The 17,673-nt window shown below is 45.1% G+C and overlaps 1 protein-coding gene across 1 annotated transcript; it reads right to left on the reverse strand.

Annotated features, from left to right (window-relative positions):
• Window positions 1-14,023: 14,023 nt before the first annotated feature.
• LOC127002417 (uncharacterized) lies at window positions 14,024-17,384 on the reverse strand. Its single transcript, XM_050868329.1, has 4 exons — window positions 17,300-17,384; window positions 15,274-15,351; window positions 14,881-15,006; window positions 14,024-14,765 (listed from the first exon to the last, which is right to left on the reverse strand). The coding sequence occupies exons 1-4, from the start codon at window positions 17,309-17,311 to the stop codon at window positions 14,256-14,258; spliced, it is 726 nt and encodes a 241-aa protein (XP_050724286.1). The 5' UTR covers window positions 17,312-17,384; the 3' UTR covers window positions 14,024-14,255.
• Between the last annotated feature and the right edge of the window lie 289 nt (window positions 17,385-17,673).

Raw genomic sequence — 17,673 nt, forward strand, 5'->3', positions numbered from 1 at the left:
TTCTTTCCTTCCTTCCCTTCATCCTTCCTTCTCTGCCTCCTTCCTTCCTTCATTCTTTCTTATTTCTTTCCTTCCTTCCTGCCTTCCTGTCTTCTTTCAGACATATCCTTTTTCCTTCCATCTTCTCGTCCTTCTTTCCTTCATCCTTCCCTCTCTGCCTCCTTCCTTCGCACCCTTCCTCTCTCTCTCACCCAGCAACAGCAGCAGCCATCAACACCTCAATGCGGTATTAAGTTGCAGGCTAATGACATCACCCACCGGTTCCTTTCTCCTCTTAAAAATAATAATAGGTCTTCCCTCCCTTCAACACGACTCCTCCCTTCCTTTACTACCTCATCACTTCATACTAAACATCCTTGGTTCCCTCAGCTACGCCAGCTATCGCTTACTCGCCAACAAAATAAAAATCGTCGAAGGAAAGAAAAGAGGGGAAGAGAAAATGAGGGGAAAGAAAAGGAAAAAGAGGAGATTAATACTTTTTTTTCCAGAACGAGACTTTCAATGTCCGTTACCATAATAACATAAGGGAGGATAATACACGAAAAGGGGAGCATAAAGAATAAAGAATAGGAAAATCGCTTACTAGCCTACCCAATAAAAACCGTCGAAAGAAAGAAAAGAGGGGAAGAGAAAATGAGGGGAAAGAAAAGGAAAAAAAGAGATTAATACTTTTTTTTCCCAGGACTAGACTTTGAATATCCGCTACCATAATAGTATAAGGGAGGAAAATACATGAAAAGAGGAGCATAAAGCATAAAGAATGGGAAAATTACCGGAAAACGAGTATTCCCTAAATTAAACAAGTCAAAAATTCAACACAAACAGATAGAAATGAATGAAAACGAAAACTTATCCGAAACCAATGACAGAACTACACATGACAATTTCATATCCGTGTGGTATAAGTAAATGAATAACGTTTTAAAACCACAAAGTAACGCACGATTCAGACAATGACGAAAAGCGGCTCTGAACACAGGTGACGTGATCGAGGCAGGAATGCTTATAAGGTTTACAGTTGCGTGTGTGTGTGTGTGTGTGTGTGTGTGTGTGTGTGTGTGTGTGTCAGTCAGTCTGTTAGCCAGTCGATCAGTCAGTCAGTCAGTCAACCAGTCTCTCTCTCTCTCTCTCTCTCTCTCTCTCTCTCTCTCTCTCTCTCTCTCTCTCTCTCTCTCTCTCTCTCTCTCTCTCAAAGGTGACAATCAGATCAAGACAAACAAAAACTCTCAGGAATTCGATTTCGACCATTCTCCGGCGCCTGTCACAGCGAGGGACAAAGAACAGTTTTAGTCATATTTCACTTCCAACGTTCGACTTCCTCCTGCATTTGCATATAGTAGGGATCCGCCCCCCAACAAGCGACTTCACTGCACCTTCCTCTAAGATGACTATTTTTACCTCTACGATAATATACGTTTTGTGGAAGGAGTTATGTCTCTTTTTAGTCACCTCCGTCACTCCCGACCGTTCACATTCTTCCGACAGAACAGGTAAAGTGGTTTTGGGTGGATAGGTTTTGTGGATTTTTCGTTTTTCTATATCCTTATACTGTTTCTTTGCCTGTCTGTCTGTTTGTCTGTTTGATTAAGGTGTATTTAGGTAAGCAAAGGTTCAGGTTCAGCAACATAAGTATAGAGAACAGAGACAAAGAGAAGAGAGGGGGATTAGTTAGTGGAGAGATGAAAACAGGAAGGTAAAGATGAAGGAGAGAGGAGATAAGGAAAGATACGAAGGAACGAAGGTAGAAAAGGGAGAGAAAGCTTGAAGGGGGAAAGGATGAAGGGATGGATGGAAACTTAGAAAGAGGAAAAGAGGGAGACACGTGAACATTAAAAAGAATGAAACGAGAGAAAAGGAGGGAGCGAATAAGAGAGTGATGAAGGGAAGGGAGGGAAGGATGGAGGGAAAGATTAATTCTGTGATAGCGTTTAAGGGAGGAAAGGTGAAGTGATGGATGAATGGAGGCTGAGAGGTGGAGAAAAGGTAGAGATGGAAGAAACGAAGTAGGGAGGGGAGGAAACAGGGGTAGAAGGGATGGAGGGAGGGAGGCGCTGTAGTGCGTGACATACAGACAATAACTTGGAACTTTTACGCGTCACTTCCTGGTTATGTCCAAATGAGGGGAAAAAAGTTTAATATTCTAGACACGCCCGTCCATGAGGAGAAGGAGGAGGAGGCGGAGGAGGAGGTAGAGGAGGAGGAGGAGGAGGAGGAGGAGGAGGAGGAGGAGGAGGAGGAAGGAAAGAAGGGCCGTGGCTTCTTGATAAATGGTCATTACGTGAGGAAGGAGCAAAGACACACACACACACACACACACACACACACACACACACACACACACACACACACACACACACACACACACTTGTCAATCACCACACGGCCCAAATACAACCTTGGTTCCAGGATATCTATGAATTTTCCTGCGTCTGAGCAAATATGAATTGACAAATATATTCTAACTTCACCTCCTGCAGTTATCCTTTGTTCTACCTCTTGCCTCTGTTCCCGCATTTCTTCCTTTTCTACATTGGCATTTTCTCTCTATCATCTCCTTTCTTAGCCTTTTCTCCTTTCTTCCCTCTCATGTTCTTTTCATTTTCCGTTCTCTACTTCCTTTTCACTCCTGTTCTCTCTTCTTACCATCTTTTCCCCTTTTCTATAGTTCCTTTCCAGTCTCACTATTTCCTCCTTTCCTCTCTTTTGTCCCTTTTATATTTTTTATTTGATATATATTTTCCCCTCTCTGGTTAAAATCGTCTAATCTTTCTTCACTTTCCTTCCATGGCTGCCACTCCTCGCTTCCCTTCCCGACTTTTTTAATAACTCACTCAGGTCTGCTATTTGTTGCACTCAAGAATAGAATACAAACAACGGTGTGGTTTTGTTGTACGTGTGAAGCGACCGTGAAGTGCGTGCTGATGAATGAGTGTGTGTGTGGAAGGGGGGAGGGTGGTGATCTCTCTCTCTCTCTCTCTCTCTCTCTCTCTCTCTCTCTCTCTCTCTCTCTCTCTCTCTCTCTCTCTCTCTCTCTCTTAGGGGTAAACAAAATCACAAACAAATTCTGACTTCAACTTTCAACGATTTCGAAGGCAACAACAACTTTGCATAATATACTAGACGTTTTCCTTAAAAGACAAGCAGATCGCCTTCACAATGTGCCTCTTAGAACTTGAGGAATGTGTTACTCTGCCTTGGGCTCTGAACCACTTACCTGTGTGTCCAACGGGGTTACTTTTCAACGCGTATCTTCCTTCTTGTAATAAATGATTGGCATGACAAAGATTCATAAGATATATTTGAACCTATGGGATTTGCAAGAATCTAGTCGGCCTACCTAACCCTATCACCACGTATCCTTCCTATCCATGAATATATCTAACCTGTTCTTCATCTATCGTACTGGCAATCCCCACATGACTGCCAAAATTCTTCCATTCATTCACCAATCTACTAGTAAACCAATTCATGCCTTTGCCTTGAATGAATTTTAATACATCTACCTGTACGCTATTATTTTCCTTCCCGTCATACTGATATTATGTTTAGTCTCCTTTAAACAACTTTTTACTCCTGTTATTTCACTACTTATTCTGTTATTGTTGGTGGACATGATAGATTTTGCAAGCTCAAGGGGTATATATATTTTTTTCTAACATTCCCCTTGCTCTCATCCTCACCCTCCTGATCATCCTTATTCTAATCTTCCTTAAACACCTCGACCTCTTCTATCTCGTCGTTCTCCTTCGTCACCTTCATCCTCACCTGGCGGGGCAAAGAATCGACAACCCACAACCGCCTTTGACCCGCTGGGAAAACTTAATATAGGAAGTCTTCACGGCGTCGATACACCAACAGGGAAGTGAGGCTGCATAAAGGACCTCATAACCCTTCAGTAACCCCCATGGGCGTCGAGGAATCCTTTAAGTTTCCCCCGATGCACTTATTTTTACTGACGAGGAAATGAAGTTCAGGGATGGAGTATAAAGTGAAAAAAGGATGGAGTGTAAAGTGAAAAGAGGATGGAGTGTAAAGTGAAAAGAGGATGGAGTATACAGTGAAAAGAGGATGGATTATAAAGTGAAAAGAGGATGGAGTATACAGTGAAAAAAGGATGGAGTGTAAAGTGAAAAGAAGATGGAGAGTACAGTGAAAAAGATGGAAGTAAACTGGAAGGGTTGCATGTCCTAGATGAAGGTGTTTGTTGTGGTTAGTCTTCCGTATCTTCATCTCCTTAATACTTTATACATATCTTTCTCTTCCTGCTCTTCGTCCTCGTCTTCCTCCTCCTCCACCTTCTCTTTCTTCATCTTCACTTCTCACTCTCGGTTTCCTTTCGAGGCGAGCCAGTTTTTATGTTCGAGGAGGAGGAGGAAGAGGAGGCGGTGGAGGAGGAAGAGGAGGAGGAAGGCTGGAATGTAGGGGACAAATGGAGGAAGGAGTGAAGGGGAGGGACCGCGAAACCTAGGGACAGAGGTACACACACACACACACACACACACACACACACACACACACACACACACACACACACACACACACTGCCTATTTTCCTGTGTGTGTGTGGGGGGGGGAGGGGTATGCGTGTTTGAACTGATAATGAGCACTCAACGTTGGCTTTATATATTAAGTAAGAGACTGAAGTAATGACCAAACAAATGACCCGTGAATATTTCGTTTCCGCAATAAAAAAGAGAAAGATAGATAGACCAAGAAAAAGAAAGATTGGTAGACAGAAAGAAAGAAAGAAAAAGAGGGAGAAAAAAAAGAAACACCTCCACTCAATCTCTCACCCTCGGCCGCCACAGCAACGATATCATCTTAAGCTTATTAACTCTCCCTCCTCCTCTCAACACATCCCAACCTCACGCAGCCTCCCACCTCTCATTCCCTCGCCTCCTTCGTTCCCCACAGAGGTCAGGGGCGCCACGGAACCCCCAGCACAGCCTCTGAAGGGCGTTGCGTTAGTTAAAAGAATCCCACAACAACGTTTCTGGACGGCGGGAGAAAAGAGGAAAAAAAAAAAAAACTTACGAGGTTAACACTGCAATAAGAGGGTCAGGGTCAACTACCTAGCGTTACCTGGCCCTTACCAACCAGTACACACCTGGCTGTCTGGCGTACACCTGGACCATGGGATAAGTGCCAAGTTCGTGTACCTGATGGAGAGCAGATGGGATGGTAAGGGTAGTGGAACAGTGAGATGAAAAAGAGATGAATGCTATGAAGATGCGATACGATGAAGAGAATAGTGAGAGTGAGGAAGAAAACCTGCTTATGATGAACAATGAAGAATAGATAGGGATGGAGAGGGTGGTGAGTGAGAAGAAACCTGAGTATGAATAATGGAGACGAATGAAGAAGAATGGAGAACATGAATGAAAATAGAGGAGCAAGAGAGTATAGTGTTACCTGGAATACAAATGAATGGTGCGTAATATCCACACAACACCTGCTGCTGGGTTTGTGATATAGGTGATAGCTGCCCTCTCTTGTGACCGTGTTTAGTGTTGTTGCATAAGACGTGTTGCAAACCAGTGTACTTTACTTTTAATTTATAAGAGTATGGTGAGGCTCTATGTCACTGTAAATGGAAATGTTATAATGCTCGATTGTGTAGGATACCTGACTAGTGTGATTATGTGTGTTGTGTTGTGTTAGTACCCAAGATGTGAGGGACAGGTGAGCGGGGAACTTTATAGGTGTGCGTGCGTTCGTGTGTGTGTTGCTTTATAAGGTAATGTTATGATGCTCAGCTGTGTGGTGTTCATGGGAGGAAGGTATAAGCCAGACGGGTAAAGGGGCGATTACACTGGGCAAATTTTCCGTGGATCTTCAGTCAAACCACGATTTCCGCTGGCGTGGTTCTCATATTTCTGTGGTTTTCTGACGTGTCCACGATCTTCCAAAGCAACGATAGATTTCAGCGAAGGACGACGGTATTACTCTCCATCATCATCATCAGCAATAACAAGAAACAAATGAAAACCACGCTAGCAAAAATCGTGGTTTGACTGAAGATCTACGGAAAATTTGCCCAGTGTAATAGCCCCATAATGTTGCCTGCAAGGTGTGTTCGTACAAGGTTCAAGGTAACGTTTGCTGCTGCCTTACGCATTCTCCCACCCCCGACACCCACCTCCTCCTCCTCCACCACCACCTACATATACACTTCCGTCCTTGTCGCCACCCACCCCTTTCTTCAACCAGTCCTCCCACGTCTCTCGTCATGTTAATCAAGTCTGCTGTTTTTCTATTTATTTCAGATTTCGTATTTTTTCTTCCATTTCGCTTCATTTTTATTCCTCTTCCTCCTCTGCGCCATAATCCATTTCATTTTCTTTATTGTCTTTATTCTGCCTTCCATCTTCCATTCTTATTTTTTCCTCCTCCTCCTCCTTCTTTTCCAACCAGTCCTCCTCCTCCTTTCTTCAACCAGTCCTCCCACATCTCTCGTCATATAAATCAAGTCTGTTGTTTCTCTATTTATTTCAGATTTCGTGTTTTTCTTTCATTTCGCTTCATTCTTCTTCCTCTTCCTCCTCTACATCATATTCCTTTTCTATTTCTTTACAATTACTGCATATTTCACCTTCCATCTTCCTCTTTAACCTTTTCCTCCTCCTCCTCCTACGTCTCACGCCTAAGGGGAGGACAAGAAGGAAACATGACTCATCACCTGTTCTTTATTTTTTCCCCATACCCATAAACTCTTGCTTCCCATACCTGTTCCCACCATCCCGATCACCCTCCGGCCACACCCTGTTGCATAAGGGGAGTGAAAGTGATGCGAGAGGTTGTGTGTGACTTTTCTTCAAGACCTTCAGTTACTTAAAGATGGGTTACCACATGAAGGGAATAATAGGGAATGTCAGGTGTGCGTGTAGCGGAAGGGATGGGATGGGAAGGAGTGGTGAGTGTTGTCGAGGGGGAGGGTGGATGTAGAGGTTATAGTAAGGGAATGCAGCGTGGGAAAGCTTTGGGAAGGAGCACCACCACCATCACCATCACCACCACTATCCCTATCACCATCACTACCACCACCACCACCATCAACAACATGAACAATAACATCAAGAACAACATGAACAATAACACTATCACAACCACCACCACCATCCCTGTCCTATCACCATCACCGCCACCATCCCTATCACCATCACTACCACCATCAACAACATGAACAATAACATCAAGAACAACATGAACAAAAACACTATCACCACCACCAATACCAACAACGAACACTTAAAAATCAACATACAAACACGAAACACAAACATACGCACACACGCAAACAGGTAGAAAGACAGACACACAAGATGCCGATAAGATTGCACCATACACACGTACATACACACACACACACACACACACACACACACACACACACACACACACACACACACACACACCAAAAAAAAAAAAGGAAAAAATCAAGATGCCCCGTTATTTTACCGACGCCCTTACAGACTCCCTCACCGCCTTGACCTTTGACCTCATCCGGGAGTGAAGATGACCTCCCTTCCGCCTCTTCTCCAATTTTTTTTCTCTCTTCTAGTCCTCCACCTCCACCTCTTCTTCCTAGTCCTATACTGCCCTTATTGATCCTCTTCATTATTTTTTCGTCATTATTTTTAACGGTATCTTTTTTATCAACCGATTTTGCTGATTCTCTCATTCTTTCACTTATTTGTTGATTTTATTTCTTTTCGTTTCTAATTTTATTCTTTGTCTTCCTCCTCTATCTTCGACAACTCTTATTTTATTTTCATTTGCTTCCCAAAATATTCGACTTTCCTTCCTCCTTTTCTTCTGCCTTAAGTTCTTTTCTTTTTCATTTTGTAATCCTACTGCTAATATTCCTCTTCTTCGTCTTCTTCTCATAACAAATTATCTAGACAATCTTTTCTTCCCCTCTTCTCGTTTTTTTCTCTCCTTTTTCTTATACTTTCTCTCCCGTCTCCTTTTCTTCCTGGTCTTCTTCATAATGAACTTTCTTATCTTGCCTGTCATCTCTTTTTTTTCTCTTTTTCTATACTTTCTCTCGCATCTCCTTTTCTTTCTTGTCTTTTTCCTAATGAATTTTCTTACCTCTTGCAGACAATAATCTCTCTCTCTCTCTCTCTCTCTCTCTCTCTCTCTCTCTCTCTCTCTCTCTCTCTCTCTCTCTCTCTCTCTCACCTCGACCCTACGCCTCCACCCCCCCCCTCCCCCTTGGCGTCACGGGTAGCAATTACACGCTTAGTCTGTCTGTGTCGTAATTTCCCTTTGTTCCTGCCTCAAAGTCGTTTCTGCTTCCTTCTCTCCTTCATATATTACTCTTCCTCTATCCACTGTTTCCTTTAGTGCTAATTTCCTTATTGTGTTTCTTGTTAAATGTTTTGTGCTTGTTGTAATTTGGTTTATTAATAGTACGTAGTGATTTTTTTGTTGTATATATTTAGTTTTTTTTTTTTTCATTCGTTTTTTTTTTCATTCCCCGTGTGTCCTGCTACTCTTTACTCCACTTTTTCCATCTCTCTCTCTCTCTCTCTCTCTCTCTCTCTCTCTCTCTCTCTCTCTCTCTCTCTCTCTCTCTCTCTCTCTCTTACCGTCTATACATGGCCTCATTGGTCTTATTTTTTGCCTATGTGTCCTTCGCTTCCTTGTCACCGGCATAAGGGAGACAAGACGAGCCCTCCTGATTGGTTGAGGCTCAGCCAATCACAGCACTCGTATTTCCTAGTCCTTCATCCATTGTATTTATCATTATTATCATTATTACCATCATCGTCATCATCATCACCAGCCTGTTATACACCCCCCCCCCACACACACACACACCGTCATCATACCCCAAAAAGTTAATACATGAAACAAGCTTCTAATAATATTTTTTTTTTCTTCTATTATCGTGCATGTCTTTTTCCCTGTTTCCTTTTCCTGTTTCTCCTCCTCCTCCTCTCTTCTTTTTCCTTCACCTCTTCTTCCTTCTTCTCTTCATCTTACTCCTCCTCCTTTTTTAACCTTATCTTCTTTTTAGCCCACCCTCTTCCTCCTTCGCGTCTGCTGCATCAGTTCATCTTAAACACCCTTTGACATTTAAGCACTAAGGTATTTCAAGGTCTTTGCCATCGCCCTCCCTTCTCTCCTCTCCACCTCTTCTCTGTCTTTATCGATCACCTCTTCTTACCCCTCCGTTTCTTTTCCATTTCTCCCTCCTCCCTCTCTCTGACTCCTCCCCTCCCTTCGTGTCTGCATCGAAAGTAACAAACAAAAACGTGGCATTTAAAAGGGTGAACTAAGAAAAATTATGGCTATCGATTAAGGTGTTTTTCCCTCCTTATGGATTCCGTCAATTCTATATGGTAGATAACGTAATGAACCGTGTGTGTGTGTGTGTGTGTGTGTGTGTGTGTGTGTGTGTGTGTGTGTGTGTGTGTGTGTGTGTGTGTGTGTGTGTGTGTTCCGAAGGTTACGTATTTTTTTGGGCCCATTGACCATAGCCACGTCCATCCCCTTCTCGTGCCTCTCCCTAACATCCTTGCCCTCCACACAGCTCCCCCCTTCCCCTCTACCCCTTCCATACACCCCAACTCACCCCCTCTACCTTTTTTCACCTCACCTACACCTTGAAATTCGCTCACGGCCACACCTGTTGTTTGCCACACTCTAGAGGAAACGTGTTTGGCGAATAGGTGCCGAAGAATTTGATAATCTAGGTGTATTAGGTGTATATAGTAGTAGTTGTAGTAGTAGTAGTAGTAATGACAAGGGTGTTGGTCGTGGTGGTGGTAGTCGCTTTCATGCAATAGCTTCCATAACCTGCCCTTGAAGAAACTTAAAAAGAAGCGTGAAAAATCATTGATGAACCGTTTCCTTGGATGCACAACAGTAACAACAACAATAGCAAAAACAGCAAAAACAAAAACAACAGCTCTCCATTCCACTCCGTCGCATACAGCAAACTAGGGTCACGGAGTAAAAAAAATGAATTCCCACCTCTCGTTCCCTTCCCTCTTTATCTTTCCCTTACTCGAGAAGCCCAAACCAACCTTCCTCATTCCGAAACCCTCCTGTCCTTCCCTATTCCTTCCTGAGCCCCCTCGTAACCCATTCTATTTTTTCAACGGCCAACGAAACTATCAAATTATACCCTTCCTGTTGCCCTCCCTCCCTTACTAATGATAAACACACACACTCTCCCCTCCTGAAATCCTCAGTTATTTTCCCATACCTACTCAAATGCTTCTTATCGTCCATTCAATTTCTTTAGTGGCGTTTAAGCTCTCGGTATCTCACATTATTATATTTTTCTCCTTTCCCATCCTTCCCCTACGAAAGAATATCCCTCCCTCCTCAATTTTGCACTCTTCCTTTCATATTTACCATCCATTCCTCTTCTTCAGTGGCCTACAGGTCTACCTAATAACGTAGTACCAGTCTTTCCTCTTCCTCGCCTTTCCCTACTAGTCATTAATCTTTGTCTCTCATCATCATACACTACTGTCCTTCCCCATTCCTTTCCTAGCACTTCTTATCACCCAAATCCGCTTCTTCGGTATCCTAGGAATGCCCTTTACACACAATACCACACTTAATCTCTCTCCTACTTCCTATAATTGAGATAAATCATTCTTCCCCGTTCCTGTGTACTCTCGTCTTTCCCAACTCCTTTCCTAGCCCTTCTTATCACCCATTCCCTTCCTCCAGTAGCCTACGGACACCATTACCACACAATGCCACACCCAGTTCGGATCCTTCGAGAAGGTGCTGAAGGAAAAAAAGGACGAAGGGAGCAAAGAGAATATCAAAGGAGTAAGAGAACGAGAGAAAGAGGAGAAAGGAGGAAAAGGGGAAAAACCGAAAGTGAGTAGAGGAAGAGGGAGCAAGGTAGGGAAAGAGAGAGACGGAGGGAAGAAGAGTGAGAGAGGTTAACGCGTGACAACTAAAGCCTAGCAACTCCATTTTTTTGTAGTCTCCCTTTGAATGCCTACGTTTTTTCATGCCATCCCTGAGGTCTTGAGGCCCTTTGCCCTTTTACTGCTATCATCCCTGGAGCCATCCCGACCCCGCCCTTGGTACAGCAGCCCTTGGAGAGCCCACCTGCGTGTCCTTGAAGAACTATGGAAGGCCTCTGATGGTCAGCTGGTGTATAGGTGAGATGGGAAGGCAAGGTAAGCTGGCATTATGAGAGGCAAGGAAGGGGAATGGAAGCGTGTCGGATGGGGAGGATGTTCTTTTTTTTTTTCTTAACAGGTTTAGGGAAGGGGAGGAGTTGGATCGGAGGGGTTCTGGGTGGGTTTCAAGTGTTATTGTTGTTGTCGTTTGTTGTTTTGATGACTAGCTAGTGGGTGGTGAAGGTAGTTGTAGTGGTGACTGAAAATAATCTTTTAAACTATGAATTAGTTGGCACTCTCGATGCTGTTACAATAATCATCATTCTGCATACATTACATCATTGCCGTCGTATGTAAAATTACTCCGATATATTTTAAATAATTCTGACTGGACTATAATTTAGACGGAAACAGATATTGATAAATCGTGGAAGGCCTTCACCACAATATTGAACAATGCCTTAAACATATGTTAGTATTAAAGGCTTGACACACAACAGGTAAAATATCCTGATATACAGAAGGCAAGATAGACAGACAGACAAAGAGACACAGACATAGAGACATAAAACAGATAAGTAAAGACAGATGGTATGTATCTAAACCCCAACATCATTATTCCTACATACTGCTTACATAATCGTAGTCCCATCACCGCCACCACCATCACCACCAAGAGGACCACGAAAACCAGCAACACAAAAAAGAAAAAAAAAACATGCTACCCTACGCAGGTGAGGACAGATGGTATGTTTCTAAGCCCCAACATCATTTTTGCTCCATACTGCTTACATAAACGTTGTCATCACCGCCACCACCATCATCACCATCGCCACCAAGAGGACCACGAAAACCAGCAACACACACACACAAAAAAAACCATGCTACCCTACGCAGGTGAAGACAGATGGTATGTTTCTAAGCCCCAACATAATTTTTGCTACATACTGCTTACATAAAGGTAGTCATCACCGCCACCACCATCATCACCATCGCCACCAAGAGGACCACGAAAACCAGCAACACAAAAAAGAAAAAAACATGCTACCCTACGCAGGTGAAGACAGATGGTATGTTTCTAAGCCCCAACATCATTTTTGCTACATACTGCTTACATAAACGTAGTCATCACCGCCACCACCATCACCACCAAGAGGACCACGAAAACCAGCAACACACAAAAAAGAATAAAACATGCTACCCTACGCGGTCTCAGGTATCGCATCTCATTTTCTATCCCGCCTCGCTTGTTTCGTTGGCGCTACACGTTCTCATTAGTTATTCAGAGGCGCCTTCAGAGCCTCGCCGCCTCTGCTCAGATCACGACGTCCTTGGCTCGATTTTTTTTCATTCGGCGCGCCTTACCAGATATGAGAGAGAGAGAGAGAGAGAGAGAGAGAGAGAGAGAGAGAGAGAGAGAGAGAGAGTGAAAGAAAACGGGGTGAGCCACTACTGGTAGGGAGAACGGAGCGCTTACGGGGTAGACTATAATATAAGTGTAAACAGATACTAATAGATATACATATACAGATAGATAAAACTACACACACACACACACACACACACACACACACACACACACACACACACACACACACACACTTCTAAAGGGCAGCAAGTCTTCCAATAATGCTTAACTGCTGAAAACACACACACGCATCTGACGATGATTTTTATTCTTTTTTTTTTTTTTAAACATTTCAGGAAGCGAACAATACAATTCAAAAACTTTACTGGCTTACACATTTTTTTTTCAGTTTCTTGACCTTCCTCCTTAATTGGAACACATGAAAAGAAAGAATGAATAAATAAATAAAAGAAAAATACAGCTACCCTTCTCAAACATCTCCAGGAACAAATTTATATGAGAAACGACATTTGTTAAGTCGAACATGTTATTGAAATTCAACTCCTGTCTATTTTCTGTCACTCCTACTGTTTACTTTGTACCCACTCCACGTTTTCTATTCTCCACTTTCCATTTACTTGATTCTACACTGACTCTCCTATTCTGCATTTTCTTGACTAAAGCCCTTTACCTCTATGCCCTTAAGTTACTTGATCCAACCACCCTCCTTCTCTCTCTCTCTCTCTCTCTCTCTCTCTCTCTCTCTCTCTCTCTCTCTCTCTCTCTCTCTCTCTCTCTCTCTCCTTCATCACCTTTTACCCCGCACCCTTCGCCGCAAGATGGAGAAGTGGCTGGTCACCTCGTCCACTTTTTGTCCATAAATCTGTCCTTGATTGTTTAACCTTTTCCGTTTCCACCCTGGTATGTGGGGGGCCAGAGGGGGGGCCATGAGGGGGCTGAGTAGTGGTAATGGTGGTTGTGGTGGTGGTGTTTCTTGGGAGGTGGGATGATGCTGGTTTAAGTGGTTGATGATGGTGGGCGGTGATGGTGGTGCTTGTTGAGATGGGGGATGATGGTGGTTGTAATGGTGGCGCTTGTTGGGATGGGGGATAATGGTGGTTTGAGTGGGTGGTGATGGTGGGCGGTGATGGTGGTAGGGGGAGGTGGTAATGGTGGTATGAAGGACTGTGTGAAAGTTAAATGTTCTATTTTCGTCCTTTTTTTTCTACAAGAGCAGTTCTTCCGCGTTATATTCCTGGTGGTCAAATCTTTAAAAAATCCACGTACGCCACTTTAACTTTATAACTAGGAACTTTTTTTCTTTCTAGAATTCTGTCACTGCCCGCTAGACAAAAGTATCTTGAGTAATAGGCAGATTTGGAGCAGCTGCAAGAGTGGAAAGAAACCAATGCAATGATTTTTTTTCTAAGTATGGGAGGGTCAGGGAATGGGGAGCGGGGATGCACCAACAGGATTATGGCAGGGGACGCTGCTTAGGATGAGAGGAAAGAGGAGGCATCAAGAGAAACGCTTCATGTTTTGTATAGACGGAACCAAAAGTCAAACAACAACATTATTTTTTGTAGAAAATGTATTTATACACAGACATATGTACAGCCGTGCCTCGGTCTGCCTTACAACGGCAGAGAAGGATCGTGAACGTTCACGAGGCGTGGCCACCCTTGCGGGCGTGCTGATGTCTCGCCGTGCCCTCCCGTGGTTGCGAGGGACCTTGGTAACTCCTGGACGTGAGGGCGTGGAAGGGCGAGACGGGGAGGGTCTGGACGGGTCGGGGCGGACTGCTTCTAGAAGTGGTGTCGCGGGGTGAGGGCGGCCTGCTGCCTCAGGATGTTCTCGTGGGCGGCGGCCAGGTGTTTCTGGGCGGCCAACACCTCAGGGGTGAACTGGCCGGCACTCAAGCCGCTGGCGGTGTTGAAGGTCTGGCGGCTAGAACCCCCGACGTTGCTCAGAACCGAGAAGCTGGGGAACCTGACTGGGTGGTGCTGGGCGGGGGCGAAGGTGGGAGGAGGGGGAGGAGGGGCAGGAGCGGCGGTGGGCTGGGGGGCGTGGTGGGCGGGGGCGAAGGAGGGAGTGAAGCGTGGTTGGCTGTTCAGGAGGGAACGAATCTCTCCGTGAACATCGAATTGTGCAGGGCGGTGATGATGGGTAGGGGGGGGAGCAGGGGCGGCAGTGGGAGCTGGCTGGGGTGCAAAGCGGTGAGGGGAGTGGTGGACGGGAGCGGGGGAGTGGTGGACTGAAGCGGGGGAGTGGTGGACGGGGACAGAGTGATGGACGGGGGTGAAGGTGGGCCTCCTCTGTGGACGGATGAGGGAGAACAATTAGTCTTTAGTGAGGAAGAAATCCGAAGACAAACTCAAATCAAGCATAACAGAAAGACACAGAAGAGGAGTACCGGGGCGGGCTACTTACGTTGGGCTGGGGGATTGGGTCGGGGGCGGCATCGGCGAGCGCCTTCAATTCAGCGAACTGAGAAAGGAAGTTCTGGGTGGCCAGGAGCACATTGGGGTCCCGGGGAAGGTGGGGCTCAGTGATGGCCTGGGATGGGGGTTATGAATGTTACTCTATGGCACGGCGAGCGATGGGGCGTGGAGGAGGAGGTAAAGTACGAGAGGTAGAAGATATGGTACGAGGAAGGCAAGATGTATGGATAAAGGAATGGTTATGTGTATGGATAAAGGAATGTTTATGTAATGATAAAACTAACTAATGAAGAAAACAAGAACCGGGGGAAGACTCTGATACTTAATTAATGAAGATAGAAAGAGGAAGAATAAGAGGAGGAGGAGGAAACTGTGGACTCACCTGGAAGTGTGTCAACTCCTTGAGTTGTCCTCCGCCGAACTGAGCCAAGGCCACGGTGGCCGCACACGACAGGATGACCTGCGGGAGGAGGACCTGTAATTAGCGCCCGACTCACCTGTGTTAGCCCTGACTCACCTCACACTCACAACCCAACTAGTGAGACAGACAAACAAAACAAACAGATAACTCCACAAAGAGAATCCTGATTAATGTAACTGATCATCTAGTTTGATAAAATATGAATTAATAAATAAATAATAGTTCTTGATTAGTAAAAATTTAACCTCAGCCATCAAACACATAGCAAGAAGCAAAATAAAGACCATCTAAAAACAATCCGGAAATGAAGGCACCGCAAGAAGGCAGGTACACGCCAGCAATCATCATCTTTACGTTTCACTTTTTCTTCTGTTTTTACTCTAATGTACCAGGAAGGTGAATGAAGACAATGGAGCAACAACACCTTGATCAAGCTGATGGATGACTCTGCAAAGAACCTAATTTTTGTCCCTTTTTGCATTCAGATTGAGGAGCTGGAGGAGGAGGAGGAGGAGGAGGGAAGGGAGAGGGAGGGGGGATGAGGAGGAGGGGGGAGACCAGTTGAAGGTGGTCCACTGGCAGACGTTTGATCCTCCCTCCTCCCCCCCCTTCCCCTCCTCCCCTCTCCCTCCCCCCTCTCTTCACACCCCAACTGGTCCTCCTCGACTAGACGGACAAAAACTGGATCATTACCGTATTAGGTGACGCCATCGCAAGTTAGATTCCGGAGGAGAGAGAGAGAGAGAGAGAGAGAGAGAGAGAGAGAGAGAGAGAGAGAGAGAGAGAGAGAGAGAGAGAGAGAGAGAGAGAGAGAGAGAGAGAGAGAATATTATATGGCCAAAAAAAAAAACACCAGCATTTTAAACAGTGATTACATAAGCACACAAGTAAGGAGAGACAAACGGATAGGATAAGAAAACGGAGAAAAAAAGAAAAGAAAGGGAAGGAATAGAAAAAGAAAATTAAGAAAATGGAAAAAAAACGGTAGAAAAAGAGTAGAAAAAGAGTGAAAAGGAAAGTATATATTTAACGACTGCCTCCCTCCTCCCCACTTCAGAATAAACGCTTCCTTCCCCATCCTCCCCATCCCCTCACCCCTTCCCTGTCTCCCCTTCATCCTCTTACCCATCTTCCTCCCCACCCTACCCTAATCTAACACTCTCCTGCTTACCTACCTAATACTCCCTCTTGTCATTACTCTTCGTCACCTATTTCTCTCCCCTCCCCTTTATGTCCCTCATCCCCACTTCCAGCTCCCCCCTCCCTCCCCCCACCCAGTCAGTCATCTTCAATCCCCTCACCTCCAGTCACCCCTTCGCATCCCCACCTGGTTATCTCCCTGCCCATGCAACCCGGAAGTCAGTCAAGTGAAACGCAGAGTGCCAAGATTAGTGACAAAAAATGGCGTTCGTTTTAATGATACAAGCAACAGACATAAAAAAGACAGAGAACGTAAGTCCACCAAAGAAATTAAAGAAGAGAAGGAGAAAGGAAAAAAAAAAAAAGGGAAAATCATGCAGGGAAACAAGGAAGGGAAGCTATGGTACCATGCGGAGAGGAAAGGAAAGAAAACAAAGAAAATAAAAAGGAAAGTAAAAATAAAGAAAGTAAGGAAGATTAATACAAAAAAACACAAGCCACGAGACAGAAGAAGCCAGGCAAACGAGACCAAGAGAGAGAAAAAGCAAGAGAGAAAGAACCACGAATGAAAGTGAGAGGAAAAGCGGAGAGTGAGTGAGAGGGTCCGAAGAGCGGCGGGAGATCAAACATGCATGCCCAAGTTGGAGAAACAAGCAGGCAGGGTAAGCAGGGAGGCATTCAATCAGCGGTAGGAGCAATAGGAGCGAGAGTGGGTAGGTGGAGAGCATGATGGGGGGAAGGGACGAAGCTATGCATGGTGGGGAGGCGTGGAAGCAGGTACAGGAGCAGCAGCAGCAGGAGCAACAACAGCAGGAGGAACAGCAGGAGGGAACAGCAGGGTACTCACGAAAGCCTTCATGTTGGCGGCTGGCGTGTGCGTGTGTATGTGTCCCGCCGGCGCCGCACCTTTATATATATACCTGGGCAGCCACACAGACACCGGGCGGCCCTCAAGGAGCCCTCTCGGTCTCAACCTTTACTCGCGTCTTGCCTGACCCGCCCCCTTCCTCCCCTTACCTCCCCTTCCCTTCAGGCTGACCATCCCTGCCCGCCATTACCGCCAGTCACAAGCACGCTTCCTTCCTCACTTCCCCTCACGTACTGGGACACATTGTAGAAGGAAAAAGGGAGTACGGACGTTTCGAGGCAGGAAGAGATATGAATGACGTGGATTGACAAGTGATGTAGGGGTAAGGCGGAGGGAGGCTGGCCATGGTGTAG

The sequence above is a fragment of the Eriocheir sinensis genome, chromosome 2, assembly GCF_024679095.1.
Source record: "Eriocheir sinensis breed Jianghai 21 chromosome 2, ASM2467909v1, whole genome shotgun sequence".
In the NCBI taxonomy this organism is placed as follows: domain Eukaryota; kingdom Metazoa; phylum Arthropoda; class Malacostraca; order Decapoda; family Varunidae; genus Eriocheir; species Eriocheir sinensis.

Bases quoted from the DNA above. Each gene is read 5' to 3' on its own strand.
- LOC127002417 (XM_050868329.1), bottom strand. The intron at 15,007-15,273 runs GTGAGTCCACAG...CCCCCATCCCAG, and splicing joins AGGAGTTGACACACTTCCAG to GCCATCACTGAGCCCCACCT. The intron at 14,766-14,880 runs GTAAGTAGCCCG...ATCCGTCCACAG, and splicing joins ACCCAATCCCCCAGCCCAAC to AGGAGGCCCACCTTCACCCC.